Here is a 27,604-nt window from a genome sequence, read left to right as displayed (position 1 = left end):
GATACATTCTCGCATTTATCAACCTCAAATACAAGGCCGCGTACCTCGCGTGGATCACTCGTTTCCTTTTCGCTGCTATGGATAACTATTTCATGAGAATCCATGGGATTGAAAACATGACATTTCCTCATACTGATGTATCCGTACATAAACCTGTAATCCGAGTCGGTGTAGATTTGAGCATGATGCTCATATTCGTTCCGAAATACTTTCATATACAATGTGTGCTTGGTACGTTTACCATTTGCCATTCGTATTAAAGAAATCCGCCCAGATTTAATGTCTATTTCCGAACTTCTGTGCCTATTCTTGTACACCATCCTCGGTGAAATCAAAAGGAATTGTTCCATTATGTTTGACGGCTTTAAAACGCTGCGAGTTTTGACTCTTTTATGAAGAAATATCAAGAAACATAGTATTTATACCACTTTGCAATGACGTAGCTTTGACATCATCAGTCTGACATTTCTCGCATTTTGCTTTTGTTCAAATTTTCTGGATTGGCGTCTCTATCAATGATGTAAAACTTACATAGGAAATACGCAAAAAGAAATGTTGAATTGTACAATTCATTCTAAGACGATTCGCGCATATAATTTATCGATACTAAAGTCGAACAGGCGATCGATTATAATAAAATCGCTCGAGCGACATATACTTAAGTTCAACGGTACTTATTAATAACGCTCTGTTTTCTTTCTGTTCCACAATTTTAGAAAAGATAAGATATACTAGCCTGCTAAACTGGGTTTATTCAAAACATTGATTAGAGCAAAGTCTTTTAAATAGTCTTTTCTATCTAGGCATTTGAGAGTTGAGGATTTGAAGTAAGTACAGTGTCAAGGACTGTCAGATATGTTTTCGATGAATTGTTCAAATATAGATGGAATTTATTGCAACCCATGTCCGTATACAGGGGCCATCCGAGTACGAGAACAACTACACTAAGAGAAAGGGATTCTTTTTCATCAATATCCAAGCTGTGTGTGATTACAGAGGTGTATTTCTGCTTTTAGCACGAAACCTTTTATATTAACAACTAAATCTGTTGAAAATCAAATTAAAATTGATGCTTTTCCTTTACTTATGTGAAATATATCAGTTAGAGGTAGGATTTTATCATAGTTCTGCTGAAAATAATAACATTTTTACAGCACGGATAAAAACCGAAATTTTATCCATCATCCCAGTTTCAAGTTGCATGGACATGCCATTTAAATGGACTAAGGGGCCATTTCTTTTGTTATTTTCTTTTGATAGAGTGCCATGGCCCTTTATTCTATTGTTACGGAATGGACTCTATTGTACTCTTTTATTCTGTTTATAGTTACATGCGCCTCTTCTTTTCTTAAATGGCCCTTAACTTTTCAACATCTCTGTATTTTCCTTCTAGATGATTGCATAGTTCAACTTGTTTCAATGTATAGAGATTAAAGAATCTACATAATTATGTTTTAATTATTCACCTACAGTATCAGAGAAGATTGATTGGTAAAAATATTTATATATAGTATATTTACATGTACACTATATATGTTGTATGTAGAATTGAACTAGAGATGACGGTTTAAAAATGTTTTGAACAACCCGGTCTTGGTGTCAACATAGTCTACCCATGTGACTACCCATGTGACTACCCATGTGACCAAGATCATCCGGATCATCCGTGCATGTCGTCTGGTCATGAGCTGTATTGTTCGCAATTCTGTCAGCTCAATAAAAACAATGGTTTTGTCTACGATTTTTTCTAAAATATTTAGCATGGTGTTTGTTTAAGACCCTGTAACGTAAATTTTTATGGTTTTATATCATAAATCTGATGCTCTAATGAAGATTTATTAATATTGCAAGTTTCAAAAAGCATTATTGGGACGAAGTCCGTCTGTTATCAGTTTGACTGCCTGTAAAATTGACAGGGAAGGACTGAATATAAGAAGAATTTTCTTTGGTCATTTTGAAATTACAAATTGAAAATTATGAATTTCATTGGTCATTATTAAATAAAATGTAAAGGATAGTTCTAACCATTCTAAAATAAAATGTACCGTTCTAAAATAAGATTTTAAGGACATCACTAAAATAAAATGTAAGGGACAGTTTTTGCCACTATAGAATGTAAATAATAGTTCTAAAATAAAATGTTTAGGAATAATAGTTTTTTTTAACTTTTGAGTTAATTTGTTATTGATTACAAAATTTATGAAGTCAAACATAATTTAAGTGAAATAGACACCTAACTTAGAAGTTGTCCTACTTTAAAAAACAACGATATCAATATGCTATAATTTAATTTCAATATTTACAAAATGGGTATTTTGTAAGCTACAAGAAATAATTATCATGTCATAGTTATGCAAGCATTGCTAACATTACTTTTACTTAGAAATAACATAATTTTGCATGTTAATTAGTTTAACTTCCGCCGAATATTTTTTTAAAGATATTTCTTGTTTAAAAATGAATGCATGAAATTAAAGGTTTAATAATAATGCATATAAACATTTGCTGTACATATCTCCTTAGATGTTTGGAAATTGTTTTAGAAAAAATAATTATATACATAATTATATAAAACTTCATTTAACTGTGTTACACACTTAATTACATTTTGCAGGATCTTTAAAGTACATTGTAGCTGTTGATAGTAATGTAAGACAAGTACATGTGTATGTTTTTGATGTACAGACCAATCCATTATGAGTTTAAATCATGCATTTCTATGCTCAAATTATAATACATTAAGTGTTTATATACTTTAAGCCGGCAAATATCGGAGCAAGTGCTTACATTAAGACATTTAACCAAATCAAATGGACATACCTTCCAAAAGAGCTTTTATCAAATCCAATATTCATTTTTAACATTAAATTTATTAGATACATGTACTTGTTATTATTTTGAACAAACTGCACATGTGATTTCTTTGCCGTTTTGGTATGGTGGACAAGTTAAGGCGCCACACACAGCCTCCGCAAGGTAGAAAAGCTTCCCAAGATGTTTTGCGCTTCCACCTGCGATTACATCCAGATCTTTATCCAAACAAACAAATTCGGAGCCCGCCTTGTGTTCTATAACAGAAAAAAATCAGTTTAAACTTAATTTCGTTGTCTTATAAAAGAGCAAAATATATTTTACATCTTATGTTCATTCACTACATGAAAGACCTGAAATAAGTTGCCATATGTTTTCTTCAGCATAAGAGGCTTAGACACCTATATACTTACTTACAGACATACCTTTTTATTGTCAAAATAGGCAGAAATTGCTGTTACACCGAAAAACATGTGTTATAAGTAATGTACTTGCAAAATACATACAAATTTCATCTGGTTTGTAAATTACATACTTTGATTTATAATATTTTTTTTTGCTTTCTTATGTTCACTCAATATTTTTATTATTGAAGAGCTAGTTATTTCTTTAATAACTCTCTGATCATAGGCTAGTAAAATAATCTTTTGTTGTTTTTGTTGTAACTGCTACTGTTGTGGACTTCCTTCAATTTCCTTTATATTTTTTTTAATAACATACAGAATAATTGTTTCGATGATAATTTTAATAGAAGAAACTATCCTAAATTTTAGACAAATCCAAATTGTCTAATATATATTATACACTTTACAAATCTTATTAAGGTGCATGTATAAATAATCTTATATGTAAGTCATTGGTGCACCAGGCCAACATTTCACCTGAGAAACATGAAATGATATTTCATTTACCAGATTTTATAACAAACAAATTTAACACTCATTTATGCCCAATAAATGTGATGGTGAGTAAAAGTAAATTTCGCAAAATGATGATAATGGTGATACCTTTTTCTCATACATGTCGTTGACAACAACCTGGGAGCGTCGTTGCATGTATTTAATTAATATAACTTTCTACATATAATTTTGGGGTAGATATGCTCTGTCTTAAACTATCTTGGCACGTGGCTGGGTGAATGTGTGTTGCACTACTCCAGATAGTGCAGAAAGACTGCTGTTATTAACAATGTGACCATTAATGGTTATCTGAACGCAGATCAATACTTACAGGAAGCTTTACCAGAACAATGCGAGAGCGACAACATAATGTATAAACATCGATCAACGTGATGGATCCCAGACGTAAATATGATATGAGCCGCGTCACGACAAAACCAACATAATGGGTTTACGACCAGCATGGATCCACAGTCTGATCAGGATCCATGCTGTTCGCTTACAAACCCTATTACATGTAGAGAAACTAATAGCGACTGGATCCATGCTGGTCGCAAACCCATTATGTTGGTTTTGTAATGACGCGGCTCAAATTATAAGCTTCAACCGCCTCATAAGAAGATTTGATATTCAGTGCCACAGAACATCGCCCAGCGATATGCGGATAGTGTCCAAGAGTGTATAAATCTTTCCACAATCATGAACAAGGTAACGTTTATCGGGCATGCATGTTTATTTTATCTCTCAACGGTATTTATTGCAAGTTCTAGCGTGATAAGACCTGGAAATGTTTAATTTTTTGTCAACAATGTTCAAGCTATCACTTGCCATCTAGGTTGTATACCGTTTTATCATAACCATCAGTCTAGTTGAATATTTGTTTTTCTGTCTTTCTCTCCCTCTCTCAAAGAAATCAAACATGTATTTCTTTTTTCAAAACAAAAAACAAAAACAACATTTTACATTATGAAGGTTATGTATTTACGAAAAGAATTTATGATTATTTGTTTTTTGCACTCTCACATTCACCTTCAGTATAATAGTTCATCTGATGAATCTATACGCACATGTTGGTTAGCAACATTTCGAACTAAGGTAACTTTGGCGTAGATACATAAAAGTGCGTGAATTAACCTACTAAGAGTATAAATGCTATATGAACTTTATATTTTATAACATTTTATGCAATCTTTACAAAGATTTAAACAAAATTGGGGTATGATTTTTTACTGCAGCAACAATAACGAAAGTGACAAAAAAAATAAATAAAAAATAAAATCATATAAAAATGCATCTTGATATTTTTTTCACAAATCATTTAAAATGTTAATCTCTGACATGTATAACTTTGTAACTTTGTATACAAATACACATGTATCAATTTTCATACATTATGCATAGTGTAGTACCAATATAGACAGTGCATTTACAAAAAAAAGCCAATTATTTTCATGTACCGGATAAAATGTGTATTCATGTAGTTTATACAAAACAAACATTTTTATATTTTATTTTGTGTCTTAAAAATATAACGATTATAAAGGGACACGTTTGAATGATAATAAATGTAATGATACCGTAATGTCCTGCCGCTAAAAGACCTTCATATTCGAAAGTCCAACCCGCATAACAAGTGTTTTTACCAGGTATCATAAGCACCGTTGATCTGTAATTAGTTGAAAATAAAGCATCATCTATACATAAAATTTATTGACAAAATAATTGCTTTATTAAGCAATGCTACTGTTTAGATAAGGGTATTTGTTAATCGAAAAATTTCAGTTTGAAAGAATAGTTTTATTGATTTCAGGATGCATAGATAATTCTCACTAATCTATGCTATGGTCTATGCCTGACCTGTATCATGACCTCTTTTGTTTTATGGCATAGTTGACAGTTTAACATCATCGATACATTTAGAATTATTTCATTATAATAGCTTTATTAAGCAATGTTACTGTCTAGATAAGGGTGTTTGTTGTTAGAAAAATATCAGTTTGAAAGATTAGTTCCATTGATTTCAGGATGCATAATTCTCACTTATCACATTTATTTTGTATTATATGGTATGACTTATGTATGATATGTATCATGGTCTCTATTAGTTTTATGGCATGGTGGTTCATTATGTTTTGTATTCTCCGTTCTCCATTTGTGTTCTCCATTAGTTACTTATCCTATTTTGTATCGTATTCTCTATCTGCTTTATATCATGGTACCTATGTCTATTTTGTATCATGTTTTCTGTCTGCTTTATATCATGGTACGTTTGTCTGTTTTGTATCTTGGGTTTTAATTATTTTACATAAATTGCACGCTATTTACTCTAAAACTCTAGTCCTGTCATCTGTTTGATGACACCCCATTTATATAATCCCTCATTTAAGTCGTGACAAAATTGGCTTATTTGAAATATACACTATATTTGATAGACAATCACGAATTGTAAGTCAAAATGTCTGAAAATAAAGTCTATTAAGATATATCAGGTAAATTACCTTGGCACACGGCATACTGCACATGGAGCATTTTGAAATGTTATGTCTTTACCAAACAATCTTTGTGATGTTTCTACCCAGTTAGAGTTGTCTATGACGTATTCAGCACCAAATACCTCAATAAACCAATAGCAACAAAATAATGTTAATGCAGTTACATCAATAAACTTAATATGCTGGTTTTAAGTACCCCAGAATGAGTTTATAGCAGATTTCATTTTTGTATGGAAATCATTTAGATTAAACAATCAGTACTAGATTGTGAAAATGGTGCAGTAAAGTCCTATTATGTCAATCTTTGCTTAAATGTGAGATTTTCTGGAAAAAGGTTTGTACTGGCAAAGCAATGAAATCAAAAGTCAAAATGTGACAGAGGCAATAATAAAAGGCTTGATGTCTCTCACGCTACCTAGCAGCTACATAAGCAATATTTCTTTTATCTTCAAGTTCAATCTGACTTTATTCTAAATATTTTGAAATTTTCTTAATCAAGTTGAAAAGATGAGGACTTGTCCCGTATAAAATATAAAGATTCAAGTAGGTACTGTACTAAACCGGACCAAAACGGGATATACTGTATTTCAAATATGAATGTAATCAAAATGTCACTGGAAAGTGGAAAGCTTCCATGCATTCTATTTATTTAAGAAATGTGCTAATATGACTAATTCTATACACATGTTTTAATTTTATTGGCATCATTCAAATTAGAAAAAAAAAACAACAACAACAACAAATACCTTTGCTTAATCATTGACAAATGAAATACATGTATATAATATATTACAAAGTGCGGATGTTACAACGAAATCAATGAATGACGCTTTTCTTACCATGTTGCGTCAAATCAATTAATATCATTCACACATACGTTTCCTGTTTTTATATAAATGCGTCATCTAAGAGAGAATTCATGTAAGTCAGACCCGTAGGAACTGGAGGGGAGTTTATGGGGGCTTAGGTCCCCACCCAAATAATTCCACAGCAGTAATGGTGAGCTGGTGACTACTTTAGGCTGTCTATTGTATATGTCCTACGCTTAAAAGTTAATGCTTTTTGTTAAGATCGAAAGATTAAAATCTGATAAAAAATGATTTATATACCGGGTAAATGTTTTGTTGGCTCACAACTTGAATATCTGTCTATATATATGTTATCTCAGATTAATTTTTGCCTGGGACGAAACACTTTTTCCTCGTTAATTTTTGCTGATTGAACACGGATTTTTCCATTGCTATAAATATTTTTGTATTGTATTTTAAGGAAATGACTGTCCACTAATTTTGATGTGTTCCTTCATCAAGGGGTACAATATTTTATTGTCTGACAATGTATGAAAGTGCCTAACACAGTAAAAGCTCGAAATTCCTCTTTTTACACAACATTATCAGAGCAGATAAAAACATTTCATTTCAAAACACTTGACAATGTAACATTTGGAGCCTGGGTCTGACCAGAATTTGCTCTGTTATTATTTAATATTCACATTCCTTGTAACGAATGGTACAATTCACTCATTCAGAACAAGGTTTACAGGAATTAAGTCTTAAAGAGTGATACATTTGTCAGAATTTAATCAACGCCTCAAGATGAAATGCAACTTTTTCATGAAAATGAAATGCTACCAAGCAACCAACGAAATCCTATTAAATTACTAGTTGTTTCATCGAAATATTAAAATATATGGTTCTTTTTTATATAAAAGTGTATAATTAAGAAATAAAAAAGTTTACAAGTCAAACCCCTAATGGAAATGGAAAAGATTGAATACCGCTTAAGTTGGTGCTGGGGTGAATGCAAGATATTGTATTGACATTGTTTCTCGTGCAAAGCCTCAGGCAACACCAAAATGGTTAAAAAGTACGCCCAAACAGGAATATTTGATAATGATATACACAGAGCCTGTTTATGGACGGTATTTATATTATGTATTTTACAAACATTATATTTTTAGACTTTAAAACCTGCTTTATACCTGTGCACCTTTGTTGAAAGAGCTGTTGCCAACTAGATACGGGTCTTTTACCAGGCAAATGAAATTTGTTGCTGCACCAGTGTTATCCCAGTTCGATCCTGCTCCATAGCCTGCCAAACACATTTTACAAGTACAATTATGTCAGTGACCCTTTTACGTCATCGACATTTGAACGTGAGAATTAGCAGCGCTAATTACGTGTCCGAAAGCAAACAAACAACTCGTGTTAAGTTGGTTAATCAAGATGCCAGATCAAAGTTATAGCTTAAAAGCCTAACACATAGAATATCTTACGCAAACATATATAATGAAAAGGGACAAATTTCCAGACAGGAAATGCCGCGTGAGTAACCGATGACGACACAGCTTATACTTAGCACTTAAACATGGTATAGCAACTAGATATAAAATTCCAATTTCCGTTTACTAATTAGGTATGCTGCAAATAGATGTTGACTATCAAACCGTTTTATAGGTGCGCCTGGTTTCCTTGCTTTCTTAAAGAATGAGTTTTCATGGAAATACGTAAACAATATAATAATGCGTGGGAAGGTTTATATGTCAAAAGACATCAATTAACTTAATGACGTCAGGTCAGTTACGTAATATATATACATGCATTTGGTTTTCTTTGCAGCGTCAATTCTTAATCGATTTGTAAATTTCGTAAAATAAAGTCTTTGGGTTTTTGTGTACTTCTTTGTTCATCCAACAATAATAATATTTTATGCATACGACAAAAGGGCTCTTGAGTCGTCAATTTAGAACACACCTGCTCAAAGGTGTTTTTGGTACGACTGGTGTTCATGCAGTGCTCCTTCAAATCAGGTGTGGGATTTCCGGTGCTAACGTAGGTGGATCTCTTTTTCTGTTTTATAACATAATTTCAATAATAAAAACCATACTTCGGCCTTGCTACTATTATAACGTATTTACTTTCTCAACTTAATAGAATTTATTCTAAGAGAGAAAAGTGCAATATTATATTTCCCGTTACGCTGAAAACAAAGTGAATCTTAATAAAAAAATGTTTCCTTTTATATATATTAAAGTCAATTTACCTCTTAATTTTGATCAAATTATACGTGTATGTACTGCCAAGACTTCCTAGTAAAGTATCAATGTTAAAGAGTATAAATACAGTAACAGTTATTTATTATTCAAATTCACTGCTGCAGGTGCGCGCATGGTGCTTCCTGTGTGTTTGATTTTAATTTGTAAAGTGGTTTCAATACGTTGTATAACGTTTTAGCACACAATCGTTATTGGAATGCAGCTGACAGATAAATTGTCTTATGTCTCCATCCTTTAAAATATTCTATCAAAAAGCAATGAACTTTATTCATCTGTAGTCTTTCATTAGTTGATGTTTTATTAAACAAAAAGACAAACATCTTTTTTTTTAACATTCAATACCCTTTTTTTGCAAACTATTTTAATAGAATATAACTGTTTATTACATTTACACGTGTTATTGTCAAATGATTGATGATATACTGAATAACGAGGGCGCACGAGTTTTGCTGCATTCTCATGTTTTATGCTGTATATGTCACTAGGTCAAAGGTCAAGGTCACACTGGCCTTAAATGTCAGAATGATATCGAACATATTTTAGGGAAATAAAGTAGGGAAATACTATCCGGGCCACTATCTGGGATTCATGAAACAAAGGATTATTTACACATAATATAATATAGAATGCTTTCTTTCCTAATCTTAAATGCGTTCTAAACACATTCAACTATCTTCCAAAGGCGAACAACTAAAGCAACATGCGCACACCTGCAGCACCTGAACAAGAAGACTAAATTAATGTATTTTCTTTTTGGTACCGATTCTATACCCGAAGCCGATGGAAGTCATAACAAATCTAATTTTATCAAATCTGATAGGTACAATGGCTTTTATATATCAAATGAAACACTTTTTATACCAACTCGTTCGCTGTTTTCCGCCGCATTAGCCAAAGAACTCGAAATACATTCTTCTTAGCTGAGAAAATATACACTTACTATAACAATAACCAGGAATTACAGTTATCATATTGAAATTTATTTACAGAAATTTTAGAAATCACCATAAAAAGCACCATCTAACTTGCTTTTTCAAATTTGCCTGCTAAATGACAGCACCGGAAATTGCACAGCGGACGTGAAGCGAAGCAGCAACGTGCCACAGATGTTCGTTGAGCATTCACGAGTAGTGAAATAATTTCGAGGCAGTATAGCTAAATTGCGATTAATTATGGCTGTTGCTGTTGTATTATAATTATTAATTATTATATATATATTATTATTATTATGTACATTTATTATATTATAAAGACAAAGTAGCGTGAAAATGAAAATATACAAATATTATATACCAATCAGTTTGTCGTATTGCAAGATTAACCAACAGAATGTACCGATACTGCTGATAATTACTGCATGAGTACTTGCAAAAAAGAAGTTCCTTATACTACAACAATCAGACGCAACAAATTGAAGGGTCAGTGCAAGAAGATACATTTCATTCATATACAACTTTATAAGGTTTGTTAGTAGGAATCGAAAAACAAATTTCACATGTCAGTGAAGTAGTAGTAAACACTAGGATAAAATTGCCAAAAAGACATTCAAAGAATTCAATCATATTTATTTCATACAGGTATTTTGGAATTACTCTTTATCAAAATTAAAACTTTTGTCAATTATTATAATTCATTTTTATTATTATTATTATTATTATTATTATTATTATTATTATTATTATTATTATTATTATTATGTAAAGACAAAGTAAAGCAGATTAAGACAAATGAAAATATACAAATATACCTGAATATACCAATTCAGTTTGGTCGTTATTGCAAGAACTTTTACCCCAACGAACGTACGTCGACCAACTGCCACTTGATTGACTCATTTGTTGTACTGTTGACTTAGCAATGTTAAGTTCGGTTTTGGTATTCGTTAGATCTTGGGTTAGCTGCTGTACTTGTTGTTGTAGTGAAGTGATAGTCTTATGTGAGCTGTTTTGCTGTGTCTTTATGCTTTCAATCTGCAAGAAATTAAACATTGTAATAGCTAACGCTGGTTTACAATTTTACACTATTAATCAGCTCACTTAAGTTTTTTTTAAGCCTAAAGTACGTAAGCTGATCTTTTCTGACGGCACCGTGTCTGTCGGTCGTCGGTCACCATTACCCTCAATATCTATATACAATAATGTGGCTCAGACCATTCTTTATACAGAGATAAGTAAACGTGAAGAAAATGTAAATAAAAAATGTTCTGCAACAAAGCTGATGTATGTGAATGTTTTATGTACTTATATGTTTATTGACGCCGTGTCATGCCGCAGAAAATCATGTGTCTTATTCAAAATCATACACGAGTATAAAACAATGTGTGGTATAGTAAGTTTTACCTCTTGGACCACTCGGGACACCGTATGTGCAAGGTTGCTTTGATCGTCAAGTATAAGTCGCCTTTCCGCTCCACAGTAAACGTTCGAAAAACAAAGAAAAATCAAAGCAACAACACACATGAACGCCATGTTGTACTTAAATATATATTCTAGTTGTAGTCACTGTTCTTATGATGAAATCATTGTTAGTTATAATTTTATTTAGGACAAAGATAACTAAAAATGGGTCGGTCAAAGAAATGGGACACGTTCTGTAAGGAAATATATAATATGACATAGACAATTTATTATTGTTGTTATTTCTGAGTTCGATTACTTTATGTAATTACACAGCATAGTATCATAGTTGTATCACAGGCAAAATATAAATGAAAAGTCAACTTTTAAAAGATTTTCTGTGACCTTGCATTAAATTTCTCTGGTCTTGTGACGCTTAACGTTATAAATTTCGTTTAAACAAAATAAATTTAGTTTACTGGCATTTTTTTTTTATATTTATTACCACTATATTAACTGCTACTGCTGCGCTACTGCTACTGCTGTGCCACTGCTACTGCCAATTTTACATTTTATAATTTTGCTACTGCCAATTTCACGTTTTATAATTTTGCTACTGCTAGTGCTGTGCTACTGCTACTGCCAATTTCACGTTTTATAATTTTGCTACTGCTACTGCTCTCCTACTGCTACTGCTAACTTCGTCTACTGCTACTGCCTACTTCCCATACATATGATATACGTCATTTCAATCTATTATATAGATGTATATGGATCTAAATTAGTTAACGCATGTTTTATTTAGAAAGGGTAAAAGAGATTTTTGAACAACTTCATGAACGAAGATTGAAGATTTTTAATTTTTCTAGCGTAGATCTATCCATGTCTCTTTCTCTGAAGAAAAAGTAATAAAATGTAAGAAATATTTGTTTCGTGTTTTCCCCCAGCACTTTTAACATTGATCCTAAAGCCTTTTTACTACTTTTTATAAGTTTTTTTTCCTTGACATCATGCCGGTTTACTGCTATGCGTTGAATCCAGGAAACCACATGAAATTTTTCTATGACATGTGTTTTTTTTATAAAAGAAATACAAAATATTTTCTTTGTGTAAGGATAAAAGGTCAAATAAATTTACAGGCCCTGTGAGTTTACCATTTTCTTAGTACGAAGAATGATCTAGCTATTATCGTATGATACCGATATAATGTCCGTGAGTATAGATCTACGTCATCTAACTCACGTTTTAAGATTTATTTTTCTTACGTTTTGAGAATGCGTTAATAGAATAGAAACACCTTTTTGTTTTTAAGTAATGATTATTCATGTAATGTCGTCATTATATACGTCACTACATGCATTACATGAGATATTAGTGAGCCGCGTCACGACAAAACCAACATTGTGCGTTTGCGACCAGCATGAATCCAGACCAGCCTGCGCATCCGCGCAGTCTGATCAGGATCCATGCTGTTCGCTTACCAACTCTATTACTAGTAGAGAAACTGATAGCGAACAGCATGGATCCTGATCAGACTGCGCGGATGTGCAGGCTGGTCTGGATCCATGCTGGTCGCAAACCCATTATGTTGGTTTTGTTGTGACGCGGCTCAAATCATTTTTTAAGATTTGTGTTGTGTGTTATTTGTAGAAAAAATGTTGTTATTCCTATAGACCAAATTTATAGTTCTACTTTGAATATTTTCCACTTACATACCGAAATGATTATAGTTAAAGACTTACTGTTATGGCGGGCAATTGCGGGGTCGTGTGATTATGAGCAGATAACTCAAGATGTAAGACGTATGTACAACAATTGTCTCCCTTTTATTACAGTTTTATTACATTTTTACTTTTTTTATCTACTACTTAGAGCAGGCGACATTGAGTCAAATCCAGGCCCCGAGATAAGTAAGGAAAATTGTTTAACTATATACCATCGAAACATTCGTGGCATTAGAAGTAAACTAGACTTTGTAAATGACAACTTTCTCGATTATGATATTTTGTGTTTTACGGAAACAAAGTTGGATGCAAATGTTCAAGATAACAACTTATTTTTACAGGGGTTCGATCATATGTTTCGTAAGGATATTTCATGTCATGCTGGGGGGGTTATAAACTTATGTTTCCGCTTTTTTAAGACCAAAACGTGTAGATGTTTTGGAAAACATCCTTCCAGAATCGCTTTGGATAGAAATTAAAGACAAAAAACATTCATATCTATTATGCACTTTATATATGCCCCCTCATAGTACGGTCGATTTTTTGGATAAATTAAATAGGTGTCTCGAACAGTTTCTAGAGATGCAAAACCACATAGTCATGGTAGGAGATATAAATGAAGACCAGCTGAATTATTCGAATCATAAACTTCGCGATTATTACTGAACAATATGACCAACGTTATTCAGGTACCAACTCGTGTTACACCAACTACCAGTACATTAATTGATCCTATAGCAACAACAAATAACATTCATGTTTTAGATTCGGGAATTTTCGAGACACCAAACGAGATAAGTGATCATTTCGGCACCTACATTTTTTTCAAAATTGAATTTGATTCAAATAAACCATTTAAAAGAAGAGTATGGAACTACAATAACGCTGATTTTACTAAATTTAATACCCTTATTCGTGATTTCGATTGGTCGTTCATTATCAGTGAAAATATTGATCTTGCATGCGAACATTTTACAAACACTTTTTTAGATATTGCTAAGCGATGCATTCCTACGTATATAGCGTTAGTAAGGCCTAAAGATAAACCTTGGTTTAATTCCGAAATTCGAAAAACTTCGCGACTTAGGGATAGACAATTTCATAAAGCATTGAATTCAAATAACGTACATGACTGGAATAAATACAAAAAAAAAACAAGAAATAAGGTAAATAATATGAAAAAAACATGCCAAAAACGTTTTCTACAACAATTTAGAATTTTCACTTAACGATCTTAATAGCAATGATTCGCGCAAATATTGGAAAACGGTAAAAATTCTCGTCAAAGAAAACTCTTCTGATTCGGGAAATGTTCCACCCACCTCTTATTAAATGTAGTAACACAGATATATCATATTTTGACACAGAAAAAGCAAATACACTGAACGATTTCTTTGTTTCAATTTCAAATATTGACGATTCAAACACTGAACTTCCAGATTTTCACTCAAAACACATTCAAAACTTAATAATATTTTAATTACAGAACAAGAAGTTAGATTACATTACATTAGATAATCTTATCATAAATAAAGCTTCGGTCCCGACGAAATTAGTCATAGAATGTTGAAAGAAACATCTAAATCAATATGCAAACCTCTTTGTTTACTCTTTAATCGATCTTTAAATGACAATATGTACCCAACTAATTGGAAACTTGCTCATGTTATGCCTTTATATAAGAAAGGAAATAAAGATGAAGCATCTAATTACCGACCAATATCACTAATAAGTTGTGTCGGAAAAGTAATGGAAAGAATAATTTTTAAACATATATATAACTATCTTAATGAACATTCACTTATTTTTCAAAACCAATCAGGCTTCCTTCCAGGCCACTCCACTATTTATCAATTAATAGACATTTATAACCAAATTTGTAAATCCTTTGATACTAGGGAATCAACATGTATAATTTTTTGTGATATTTCAAAAGCTTTTGATAGAGTTTGGCATAAAGGTTTAATTTTTAAGTTAAGACAATATGGAATTGAAGGAAACTTGATAAACTGGTTGGAAAATTATCTAAAAAACAGAAGTCAAAAAGTTTTTGTTAATACTTCGTTTTCTTTACCTAGGTATTTATACGGTGGAGTCCCCCAAGGCTCGGTCCTTGGGCCTCTTTTATTTTTGATTTACGTTAACGATATAGCGGATTCCCTTTTAAGTGTAACAAGACTCTTTGCAGACGACAGTTCACTTGCAGTAACATCAAACAATGTAAACACAATCGAAGAAACTATTTATCACGACCTTGATAACATTCATACTTGGTCAAAACAATGGTTGGTTAACTTTAATCCAGCAAAAACAGAAGCATTCTTTACATATGTCAATCGAAATCGACCTAATTTATACTTTAATAATGTTCAACTTAATTTTGTAGACCACCATAAACATCTAGGTGTTACATTTAGCCAAGACGGTAACTGGCATGAGCACATCGCAAATATAGTATCATCTGCATCAAAAATACTAGGTTCAATGAAAATGATAAAATTCAAAGTTAAAAGAAATACTCTTAATCATATATATGTTTCCTATCTTCGTCCAAGGCTTGAATATGCATCAATTGTATGGGATAACTGTACACAATATGAAAAAGAAACTTTAGAAAAAACTACAAATATGAAGCAGCAAGGGTTGTAACAGGTCTAACTAGATCTGTTTCAATTCAAAATCTTATAAACGAAATAGGATGGCTTTCATTAGACGACAGGAGAAAAATGCAAAAACTTATTTTAATTTATAAAGAAAAACATAACCTTTTGCCGTTATATTTATCACAGTTATTCCCACCAACAGTCGAACATGTTTCCTCACATTTATACTCGCTACGAAATAATGCTAATTATGCTTCAATAGCAAGAAGAACAGAAATGTATGCTAAGTCTGTCATTCCGTCCTCTATACAACTATGGAACGAATTACCAGCCCATATTAGAGAATCAGAAACATTATCGATATTCAAAAATAAGCTTAAAACATTATAATTATACAAACAGCAGGTGCAGATGAACTAGTAGATATATGATGACAAGATATTCTTATAAACTTTTCAATGGTTCATTGGGTTTTACTAGAATTGTATATCACTTTTGAATGAACGGACGAAAGACATTGTTCATTATTTATAACTTTGATCGGCATGCTAGAAATTAAAATATTACTTGTTATTTCTTTATGATCGTGGTTATTAATAGCAACGGATACCAGTCAGTTTGAGTTTATTTATACTCGGCGCCGGTTAAACCATCTGTCCGAGAATATAGCATCCGTGCCGGTCCACTAGGGTAGTCACATCGGGGACGTCTTTTTCATGCTGAGTCTTCCTGAAGCCTATTCTTCGTTCGTTGGTGGTAGAGGAGTACGACAATACTGGCCAGGCATCATGTTCCATACTGGTCGATAACAAAAACGGCTCTCGTTAGCGCCAACCCTCCAGAGTTAGTCACGACAGGTCAACCAATCACCTCTGGTACTTAAGATGACTTGACCTTGACCTGCCGTGTGCCTTCTCCGCGACGTGCACGCCTCTGGAGGGATTTGGAGAAGAACAACGGATATACATGTATACAATCATTTATAATCCATATGTGTAACGCATGATCAACACCATACTTGTGTAATTGTCCCTTATTATGTTATTGCTATTAACGAGGACCCCCTCTTAAGGTATCTGTTCACACTAAGTAACAATATGACACTTGTTATATTACCATGTTGATCATGTTGAGCATAATTGTTTATTATACAATAAATATAATTTCTATTTTAATAAAAAAAAATTACAGATTTTATGAATATTGTTTTCTTTTCTTTTTTTGTGTGTGTTTTATGCGCTTTTTTAATACTGAGTTTTTACGTTTACTACTATTTTAAGAATTCAATTGTCATAATGCTCGACGATTATAAGTCAACTTAACTGGAAAAAGTCAGTAAATCATGGTTAATCTTTCAATTTATAATATTGTTTATTCTTAAACCATATACATGTACATTTGTATTTTTCTTCATCATTTTTGTATACATTGCTTGCAATGTATACAGAGTTATAAGCTATATCTCAGAAAAGATACAGGTTTAAGGCATTACCGAACAACATCCACTCCCGGATAAAAACCGCTATAGAAACTAGTTCTTCATTCTGCAGTATCGTTACATTCCGACTACACATCATTAAAATAGTGTTTGCAAAGTTGTTTAAATGCTTTGAAATTTCCAAATCGTTCATTTTCATGAAATAATAGACTCTACATTCCTTTAAAGAAAACAAAAAATAACAGTCCATTGATAAAATCGTAGTTTATACCTACGCGTTAAACTTCGCATATACGCATGCGCTTGCTAGCATGAATGAATACATCGTAAATATAGTAAGGTCGTCAGAATTATATAAATGGGACGAAACATCTCAGATAGATATTAAATCAAATAAAATTCCTGATTTACTTTTATGCAATAAAATTGCCCTAAAATGTTTAACAAAATGAGTATGGAGCTCCGTAACAAAATTTACCAGCGTATACCGGAAAATGTTTTTTTTTTTTATTTGTTTTTTTTTTTTAAACCTGGCAATTATCGAGGCTTTGAAAAATAGAAATTCCGTAAGCTATTATTTTGAATACCTTTTAACACATGATTTTCTTTTCACTTTTGTATGTCTTAGATTTTTTAAAAGAAATATGTTTCGAAATTCAGCGAAGATTGCCTGATTCAGTACGGGTAAATAAAAAGATTTGGCACCTTGACTGTTCGACCCATAACAATTCGTCGAACTTGGGATATTGACGATTAAGCCAGAGCATGGAGCTAAATATTGGCATATGTGGCCAGATTCGATGATAAGAAATAATCATTTGAAACTAACTGTAAATCAGTGTAAGCATTAAGAAATAAATACATTAACTTTATGTTCAGAAAATAGGAATTATTTTAATCTTCTTATATTAATGGGTGCATGGAATTGCCGAAAAACACCGAGAAACACCAAAAAAATACCGAAAAACACTTAAAATACAAAAAAAAAAAATTTAGGCTGTGATTAAATTCAGCAATTTTACAACCAGTGTAAATTAGAGAATGATTCTTTTCTGTATTTATTGCGATATGAAAGTGTTTTTCGGCAAAGTAACAGTCTAGCTTCAAAAAACATGGAAAAGCCAAAAAAAAAAAAAAAAAAAACAAAAAAAAAAACAAACAAAAAAAAAAAAAAAAACACACATTTTTTACGGGCGTTAAAATAGTCGTAGTTAAAACTAGAGCCGCTATTATTTTTTTCAACCTTTTAAATGAATAACTATAACTTTCTTTTGTTATCAATTGAAAATGTCAGTGATATAATTTTTATAAATACAGTATGAAAGTGTTTTTCGTTTACGTAACGGTCTAGTGTCAAAAACATGGAAAAGCGAGAAAAAAAAACAACACATTTTACTGGCAATGAAATGGACATGTTTAAAATTTGAACTATTATATAAATTTTTCAACCATTTAAATGAATGATTATTAAGAGGATATTTTTTCGTTTGCGTGAATTATGGAATATATTTTCACGAAACATGATAAAATGCCACATATTTTCACGAGCCGGTACGGCGATTGAAAATATGTGGCATTTTATCATGTTTCGTGAAAATATATACCATATTTCACGAAAAAACGAAAAAAATATCCTTTTATTTAATTTCATTATCAAAGAAAATGGTAATGAATCCCCTTGCTTGCTACCAACTGCGATTGTACAGCGCGCGCAGTAATTTATGCGTAAGCACGCGCTGTTTGGCGCTACATTGTGACGTCATGTAAACAACTCTTTAAACGTCTGTACAGCGTTAATTACTGAATTAAAGATATTGGTGTTCGAATTAATTTTTCTTAGTTAGACCATTTTCTTTCATGCTAGATAGTTTTCAAAACAAAATTCAAGAAAAAGTTGTTTTGTATTTATCAGATTTTTCAAACAAAACGCCGAAAGACGTCCCTTAAAATAAATCAATCTCCTACGCAGTGATCTCCCCTTATCAGTGCAGAGATTACAATTCTGCCAAGGGAGGGAATCAATGTGAGGAGTTTGAAAATAAATATGAGTTTTGACTCCGCCCACTTTCATATTTATATTTCATATTTATTTTTAAAAAATATGAAATATATTTGACTGATATAGCACCATATTTCATGGGTAAAATTAAAAAAAAAACATTATATTTGTAAGCATTATCAGTAATAACTCTAGTTATGCAAAATTCCGTATGTATCAAACTCTGATGCCCTGCAAGATGAATTATAGTACATAAAAATAAATTTATACAGGAAAACACATACAGATATACAGAACGATTTAGATTGCAAAGATCAGAAAATACCACAGAGCTTGCAGCCCTTTGATATTTATATGCTATATGAACTTGCGAAGTTACAATGGAGTAAAGAACATATATAGAAAAGCAATAATTTACTTAATCATTACGCAGTATCTTATCATTTATTTCAGTGGTGAAACCTATAGGTTGGCTCAGGGTGAGGTTTTAGATTGTTGAATGTCGGCCATCAATCTTATGTCAACTGTGGTCTGTCCACATTTAGCATCGTCGGATACCCACGGCCGAACCATTTACATTTATCAGTTATGTCATGTTAAATGTTAATCAACCATGTGTATCCGACGATGACATTACAGTTGTTAACAATCTGCTGGTCATCTAGTTTGGTAACACTTTACTGGTCACACTTTTGCCCCAATTGTCACACAACATCGTAAGAATGTGTGTGACATGTTTTGTTCGAGTTTGAACATGGATCACCTTGGTTGAAAATCAGAAGTAAGTCACAGTAGCCAAAAAAATAGAAAAAAATGTTTAGCTCAATGGTTCATCTAAAGTTAAGAAGTTGGTAACACAGCCTGATTATGGAAAAAAAAACCTTCTTAACTTGCTGTCCAATATAAATGAATTTCTTGGAAAGGTTGTATATGAAGACTATATGTAACAATTATACACTGTATAATGAAAATGTTACAGTACATTTGAATTGTTTTGATTATAGATTTCATTTTTATTAATAACCGATAAAGTAATGCATTTGAAAATTAATGTGTAGAGATGAATACAACACACCAGAATATATGTATTAATGCATCAAAGTACAGTACATAGATGTACTATAATTTGGTAATTTAGTCTTGTAGGATGATTCAATTAATTGACTTTGTATAGAGTTCAAGCCAGATTCATGTATTTTATTAGGTAGCGTCACTGGAAACTCAATATGACTGTTTCAATATTCTGTACTGCAGTCCATTTAACGGGTGTTTCAAAAATGATTTCTTTATTGCTCATCTATCAGCTTGCCCAGCAATACACATATGGAACATCACATCTTCCTTGTCTTATAAATAACTTTGGAAGAAAAAAGCCTTGGTGCATGTTAGTCACTTGTTAGGGACATTGACATTAGTCAGAAGATGACCCCTATTGTTTTCGAGGTCAGTAGGTTAAAATCAACATGGCCTTAAGGACAAACATGGATTATATTATCAAGCAATGTATACTTCAGTACTTTCAGTGCTTTGATTTAAATTATCAATCAATTGAATAATTCATAAAATCTGATTTGTAACTTTGAATAATTCCTCGGAATCTTTACTAAACACGAATAACAAATTATATAAAATGTTTTAAAGTTGATAGTGTCATACTAAAGCCATAAAAATGTACATTTTTTCTCAATTATTGTACATATTTATTGTTTTTATCTCATATAGATAAAATATAACATGCGATTTGTGTTGTTGGTTTTTTTTTCGAATTGTATGTTTATGTATAATAATAATCAATCAATTCGAGAGTTGATCTGTGTTTATTAATTATTGTAACCAAACTAAGTGACAAACATTTCATTTTGAAAAAAAAGCTTATTTTATCTGTAAAATATTTGTTCTGTTCTGTAACGATATCTACTCCAAAACCGGGAGAGACCGGACAATAAACGTGTGGTACTATTCGCCGGTCATTAGTAAATCCCGGGAGAGACCAGGAATTACCGATAGGAGTTTACATCCCTCTATAAATAGATTTCGGAATATTTAGGTCATCAACTCATCATTCTATTAACAGCTTTCGGAATAACATACCATAATAACCCACTGTGTACTACAAAATGATAAGCAAAAATACCCGAAGAGCGCGATTTATTGACGGAAAAGGTTATTTCATTTGAAAATGTTTGCATTGCGAAATTCTCCAGTTCGCCATTCATTGTACATATCGCGACTAATTAATAATCAAGCACCCTCATACCGATCGGAATGATCGGCTTTTATTATTGGCAACTATAAAAGGCTCGAGAAGTTGCTGTCGCCCTTTCACAAAATCTCATTTCATTCCAATAGGCGACGCGCTTCGGCGCGGACGCCAAAAACCCCTATTGTGCCACCATTTTATATCGAAGGCGATCGTGTATCTACTGTCTACCATGCTCGCATTAGAAATAAATGTAGCAATCTGAATTCTGACCTTTTTACAAATCATCTTACTTCTAGTGCAACATGCGATTGTGGTACTCTAATTGAAGATGCCGAACATTTCTATTCCAATGTCGAAAGTATAAAATACAAAGAAGAAAACTATTTACAAAACCAGAGAATTCCAAACCGCTTAGTACTAAAAAGCTACCTTTGGCATTGAAAATTTAACCGACTTTCAAAACAAAATCTTATTTCAGCATGTTCAAAATTATATCAAAGAAACAAAGAGGTTTACATTAAACGTTACTACATTGTTTTTTTATTGTAATTAACTATAACAAGTACTTTAGGTTATTTTTGCTCATTACAAACAAATGGGTATCTGCTTAACAATTAATGATGGGGATTGTTGGTGGTAGTGTCGACACACAACTGATACAGCAACATTTCTTTTCTTGTTTTCTATTCTTCCCTCTTCTATCTTTTCATCTTAAAATGAAAATGTATTGTTATTTAATGCATATTTACTTTAATGTATAACTTTCTTTACTTTATGAAACTGATGTTAATCATTTACAGGGAAGGGCCCACGATAATGTTGTAAAAACTTTTGGCCAAACCCTTTTGTATATTGTGTAATTTTGTTAATGTAAATGAATTGATGTTTATTTATATATGCAATAAAATATTATTAAACTAAAGAATATTATCTTATATTTTTGAAATAGGCCTTATTCATGAACAAAGTATTTCTGAAAACCTTATACTAGTATTCCAATAATTACGAAAGTTTTTGTGTATTCTTGACAGAAAAAATCTCCTTGCACAGAAGCTTTTCTTTTTTGTTTCTTTTTTATCAAACCTGTAAAGTTTCACTCAAATTGCTTTAGTAGCATAAGAGAAGTAGTCCAGACCACCTTTAAAAAGATAAAAATAATTAAAAGGCCATAAGTCTAACAAACTTCATTGCACTGGAAAAATGCTGATGATATTCAAAAACTAAACTTGGTACTGATTATTCCTGTAAAGTTTAGATGAAATTACACCTGTAGTTTTTGAGGAGTAGTCTGGACAAAGTTTTGCGACTAACAGACAGACGAACGTTCTCCTGATATATAACAAAAATCCCATAATAAACATTTTCCCCACAAGTACAAGTCTGTACACGGATATTCATCCCAAACTGTCACTCGAGTCCGTGCGGACAGACGGACGGGCAGACAGACAACGGAGAATACTATGTAATATAAATCTTAAATTTAGAGGCTTTTAGTCATTAAATAATCTTTTATCAACGGGCGACCAAGGGGCTTTTAGTCAATATATCATCTTTGATCGAGGGGCTTTATCAACACCCATCAAGGGGCTTTTGGTAATTCGAGAGAGTTTGGTCATTTCTCCAAAACAATCAATCGATGGGCTTTTGTCTTAAACTCTACACTCTTATTTATTTTGGCTAAAAGATTTACGCATGTATTTTTTTCAAATTTCTGTTAATACCTGAAAATACCGTTGTATGTCACGTGCTTCGACCGATTTCTCTCTCTCACTCCCCCCCCCTTCTCTCTGTCTTGTGAGGGGGTGAGTGGGTGAGGGGTTGACAGTGGTGGGGACGTAACAATCTCATGAAAGTTTTAGTAAAAGAATATCACGCACTGTACAGAACTCACAGAACTCACACCTTGGTTTGGTACTCAATAAGATGGTTACCACAATAATAAATCCATACATCTTTTAGGAAGATGCAAAAAAATGTTAATATGTGTCTATGTTATATAAGTATATTTCTATGTTATATATATTTTGTACAGTTGGAAAAGGAAAAAAGCAAGATCTTTTCATATCATGTATATAGAATGTAGACAAAATAGTTAACAAAAGGGATACCACTGTATCATATAATCGTTGTATATGCATACAGCATTGTCTCCCCTGAATGTATTAAGTATACGATTGATTCTTTGATTTCCTATTTGCACAATCAAGCAGATTATTGTTGTTATTACGTAAAGATTATTATGTCTCATAGGAAACATTTTAGACTTGTATAGGGGGTGGGGCCGATATTTTAAGGTTTGTTTGGACGGAAAGAAGGCAAGTATTCGTAACTTTTTTATGAGCCACGTCATGAAAAAAAACCAACATAATGGGTTTGCGACATCCGCGCAGCCTGATCATGATCCATGCTGTTCGCTATCAGTTTCTCTACTTGTTATAGAGTTGGTAAGCGAACAGCATGGGTTCTGATCAGACTGCGCGGATTCGCAGGCTGGTCTGGATCCATGCTGGTCGCAAACGAACTATGTTTGTTTTGTCGTGACGCGGCTCATATTATTATTCTAGGGGAGGAAGAATGTGAAGGATGTGAGACCACCAACTAAGACATATAATATTTGCAGTACATAATTTACATATTCTTCGATGTTTGAAAACTGGTTTAGAAGCATAACTATATACATATATAAAATTTCACTTAAGTGTGGTAACAACCTTAATTACAACGTACAGGATCTTTAAAACAGGTTCATAGGTTCAGAAACTATCCTAAGTTCTTGAAATTTTAAATCAATCATTAGGGAATCTTGTTTACAGAAAAATAAATTTGCATGTGAAATGACGGCTTCTGATTCATTTTCACGACAAAAATTTTGGGAAATTTGAAAAAAAAAAAATTCTTTGGCATCGTTTATGATTTTTTAACATTCCTTGTGAAAAGGGGGCCCAAATTTGCACATTGCCTTGTTTTTCGAAAATAAAAAAACCCTCCTTTTCGATTTAGCATAGCAAAAAAAGTTTTAAATTTTGATATTTAAAAACAATAATCATTTCTTTTCTTTTTATTGTGTGTGTGTTGCGGGCTGAAATTTTATCTTCTTATGATCTGAGATTAAAAATGTGATATATTGGTATGATCTCATAGTTTATTAGATTAAATCTCTCTTTTTTTAGCAACTTAGTATAACTTATTTTTCAAGATTATTTGTTTTCTATTCAGCTGCGAATCCCTGTAATTATATAAATTATTATAATATATGGCCTAGTTTTGTACTATAATACAGTCAGATAAATGACCCACGTCATTCTACCATAATTACATTAAAAAAAATCTTTACTAAAATATGCTGTTCTGTTTCTTCGTGGCATATTTTAATTTCTAAAATAAATTGTTTTAGAGTATTTGTCACCGTCATGTCGCTGTGATTTTGGTCTGGACGTTGAATTGTGCACAAATAATACAGAACAGAACATAATAGAACATTTATACTGTCACATGATAAACCAGTGTTTATAAGTATCAAATCACAATAACACATACATTACATTTACATATTTACATTTAATAAAATTACAATTACATGATATTTTAAGCATATAATTTCATCGTTTTCTATACTTAAATATGTGTAGCAGATGCTCTTAAAGTCATAGCGCGTTTAATATAAATTGCTATATTTGTGATAAATTTTTAAAAGTTCTACAAATTTAAACATGCTTGGTTTTTAAAACGTTAAATACTTTTTATGTATCAATATAACATGGGCAAATCAAAATGAAATGATACTCGTCTCAATGTCGTGCGTATCAATACAATAACGTTGATTTCTCTCGATTCTTCTGGTACTGTATTGACCTGTTTGAATTTTCAAAGAATGTGAAGATAACCTTAATTTTGTTAAATAACATCTTAAATTGCAAGGCAAAATATCTAAGTATGTTTCGTACTCAAAATTACTTTTAACATGATTATAAACTTCTAAAATATGACTGTTTTCCTTATTTCCATGCAACCCTTTAACAAAACTATCGATAATCCGTTGTTTAAAACATAATATAAAAGTCTTTTCACAAACAGTTTCAGGCGAATCCCACACATATGCAAAACCACAATCATATAAAAGAATTCACATTTGAAAACCAGTTTTTCTTCCCCAATAAACGATCATCATATGCAATTCTATACGAATGCTGTAATATTATATTATCTGTTTTGATCGGTTTAAACCAATATTTAAATAACTATTCTTACATATCTCATATATAAAGAGGATATCGTGCAAGTTCACCATTGCAGCCGTTGAACTGTTTTACAAAATTTTAGATGAATTCTTTCAATTTCCTTTGATTTACTGAATCCCCATATTTCTGATGCATAATTTAAAATAGAACCAACAAATGACTCAAGTATTAGTAAATGACAAATGATTTTAGGCTTTAACCTATATTTGTGACAATTAATAAGTAATAAATTTAAGGTTTTCAATACTTTCCCATCTAAATGCTCTTGATTTAGAACAAAATTACCTGTATAATTAAAAATTGTACCCAAATAGTTAAAATTATCCAAAATTTCAAGTCTTATACAATTGTAGAAAAATTCTTCATCACTTAATAAACCACCACGCCTCCTAAATACAACAACTTTTGAGTCAGTATTCTGTTGTAGATCTTCTACAAACAGGGAAAATAATATGGGCGAAATAACCTCCCCTTGCACAACCTTACGCAAGACACAACTGTTTCATACATACTTTTAACAATACGTAGCATTTTACCTCTAATTTCACTTTTATAAAGCTTTAACCATAGGGCATTTCTATATATATTGTCAAAACATTTTTTAAAATCAATAGTAACACAAAAAAGACGTTTATTTTCATTTAAATACTTCTGAACTAATGTTACAAAGATAAACAAGATGTTCTGTTCTGTTAAAATATTTTTTATGATTGCTTAATAATGCTTAATAATCATTTATTTCTGAGGATTCTACATTGTTCTATTGCTGGGGGCGGGTTCTTTTATCGGGGATGCTATTGCTTGGAATTCTACTGCCCGGGGTTCTATTGCTAGAGATTCTATTGCTGGAGCTTTTTGCTGGAAGGTTTTTTTTACTACCTGCATGGGGCTAGTTATGTGCTGGGGATTCTTGTGATGAGGATCCTATTGTCTAACCATTATATAGTGGCGGCTTACAAAAAATCGAAAGTATTGCTCAGAACGCATTTTAGGAAGGTCCAGGGTTGTCTCTTGTCGCCTGTTTTGGTCTACTTCTAAGCGAACATAATATTCACGCAAATCTACAAAGAATTCAACAAAAGAACTTTTACAAAAACTGATTATCACATTGTACTTCGCAACCTATATTATTTAGACGCGTTTTTCCCCTTTTTTCTTTTTTCTTTCTTTATTTATTTAATTCGATTAATTTAATTCATAAAATTTATGGAATCCACGTGTGCATTAAAAAGTTACTGTTCATCTACAATTTTATAACGATTACGTGTATAATTACTGTTCAAATTTCATAAAATAAAATAATCAGCCCCACGTGCAAACCGTAGTATTTTGTACTTTGGTCCGATTTTTAAATCTATTTAAGAAACAAATAAGATTATATCATTTGTATCCATTTTTGGTTTACTCCATATTGGATTCAATACTTGAGCATTGGTAAAAACATTTATCCATATGTGCACTATAATCCCATATGTGAAAGCGAAAGCCAGTCATTCACAGAATATGTTTTGAACTTTAAAAAGCATTATTTGAAATTCTAAGTCTTTTTGGTGAAAAACGAAATGTTATTCTACCCTCTTGACAATCCTCTATATTTTTCTTTTTTGGTAACCTTTCCCCCAACCCACTTTGCAGTATTCGTTGAGATTTTCATTGCCTTGTGGGTTCTGGTGTAAAGGCACATGCAGAAAAGGTAACAAAACGGGCATAACACATGTTTTCACGGAATATCACCACAGAACGCTGCTAAACATTCAACCTCATTGAAACATTTTTTTTTAGATTGGCTCTAAATTGTCAAAACTC

At 32.0% G+C, this 27,604-nt stretch overlaps 1 protein-coding gene across 1 annotated transcript; it reads right to left on the bottom strand.

The window, feature by feature from the left end:
- Window positions 1-2,850: 2,850 nt before the first annotated feature.
- LOC132756478 (uncharacterized) lies at window positions 2,851-11,790 on the bottom strand. Its single transcript, XM_060747557.1, has 6 exons — window positions 11,597-11,790; window positions 11,005-11,227; window positions 8,184-8,293; window positions 6,209-6,324; window positions 5,288-5,376; window positions 2,851-3,068 (listed from the first exon to the last, which is right to left on the bottom strand). The coding sequence occupies exons 1-6, from the start codon at window positions 11,723-11,725 to the stop codon at window positions 2,893-2,895; spliced, it is 843 nt and encodes a 280-aa protein (XP_060603540.1). The 5' UTR covers window positions 11,726-11,790; the 3' UTR covers window positions 2,851-2,892.
- Between the last annotated feature and the right edge of the window lie 15,814 nt (window positions 11,791-27,604).

The sequence above is a fragment of the Ruditapes philippinarum genome, unplaced genomic scaffold (assembly GCF_026571515.1).
Source record: "Ruditapes philippinarum isolate M1 unplaced genomic scaffold, ASM2657151v2 ctg1362_1_1_1_1, whole genome shotgun sequence".
In the NCBI taxonomy this organism is placed as follows: Eukaryota; Metazoa; Mollusca; class Bivalvia; order Venerida; family Veneridae; genus Ruditapes; species Ruditapes philippinarum.
The sequence above is the reverse complement of the archived record's forward strand: the minus strand, read 5'-3'. Positions and strand labels throughout refer to the sequence as shown.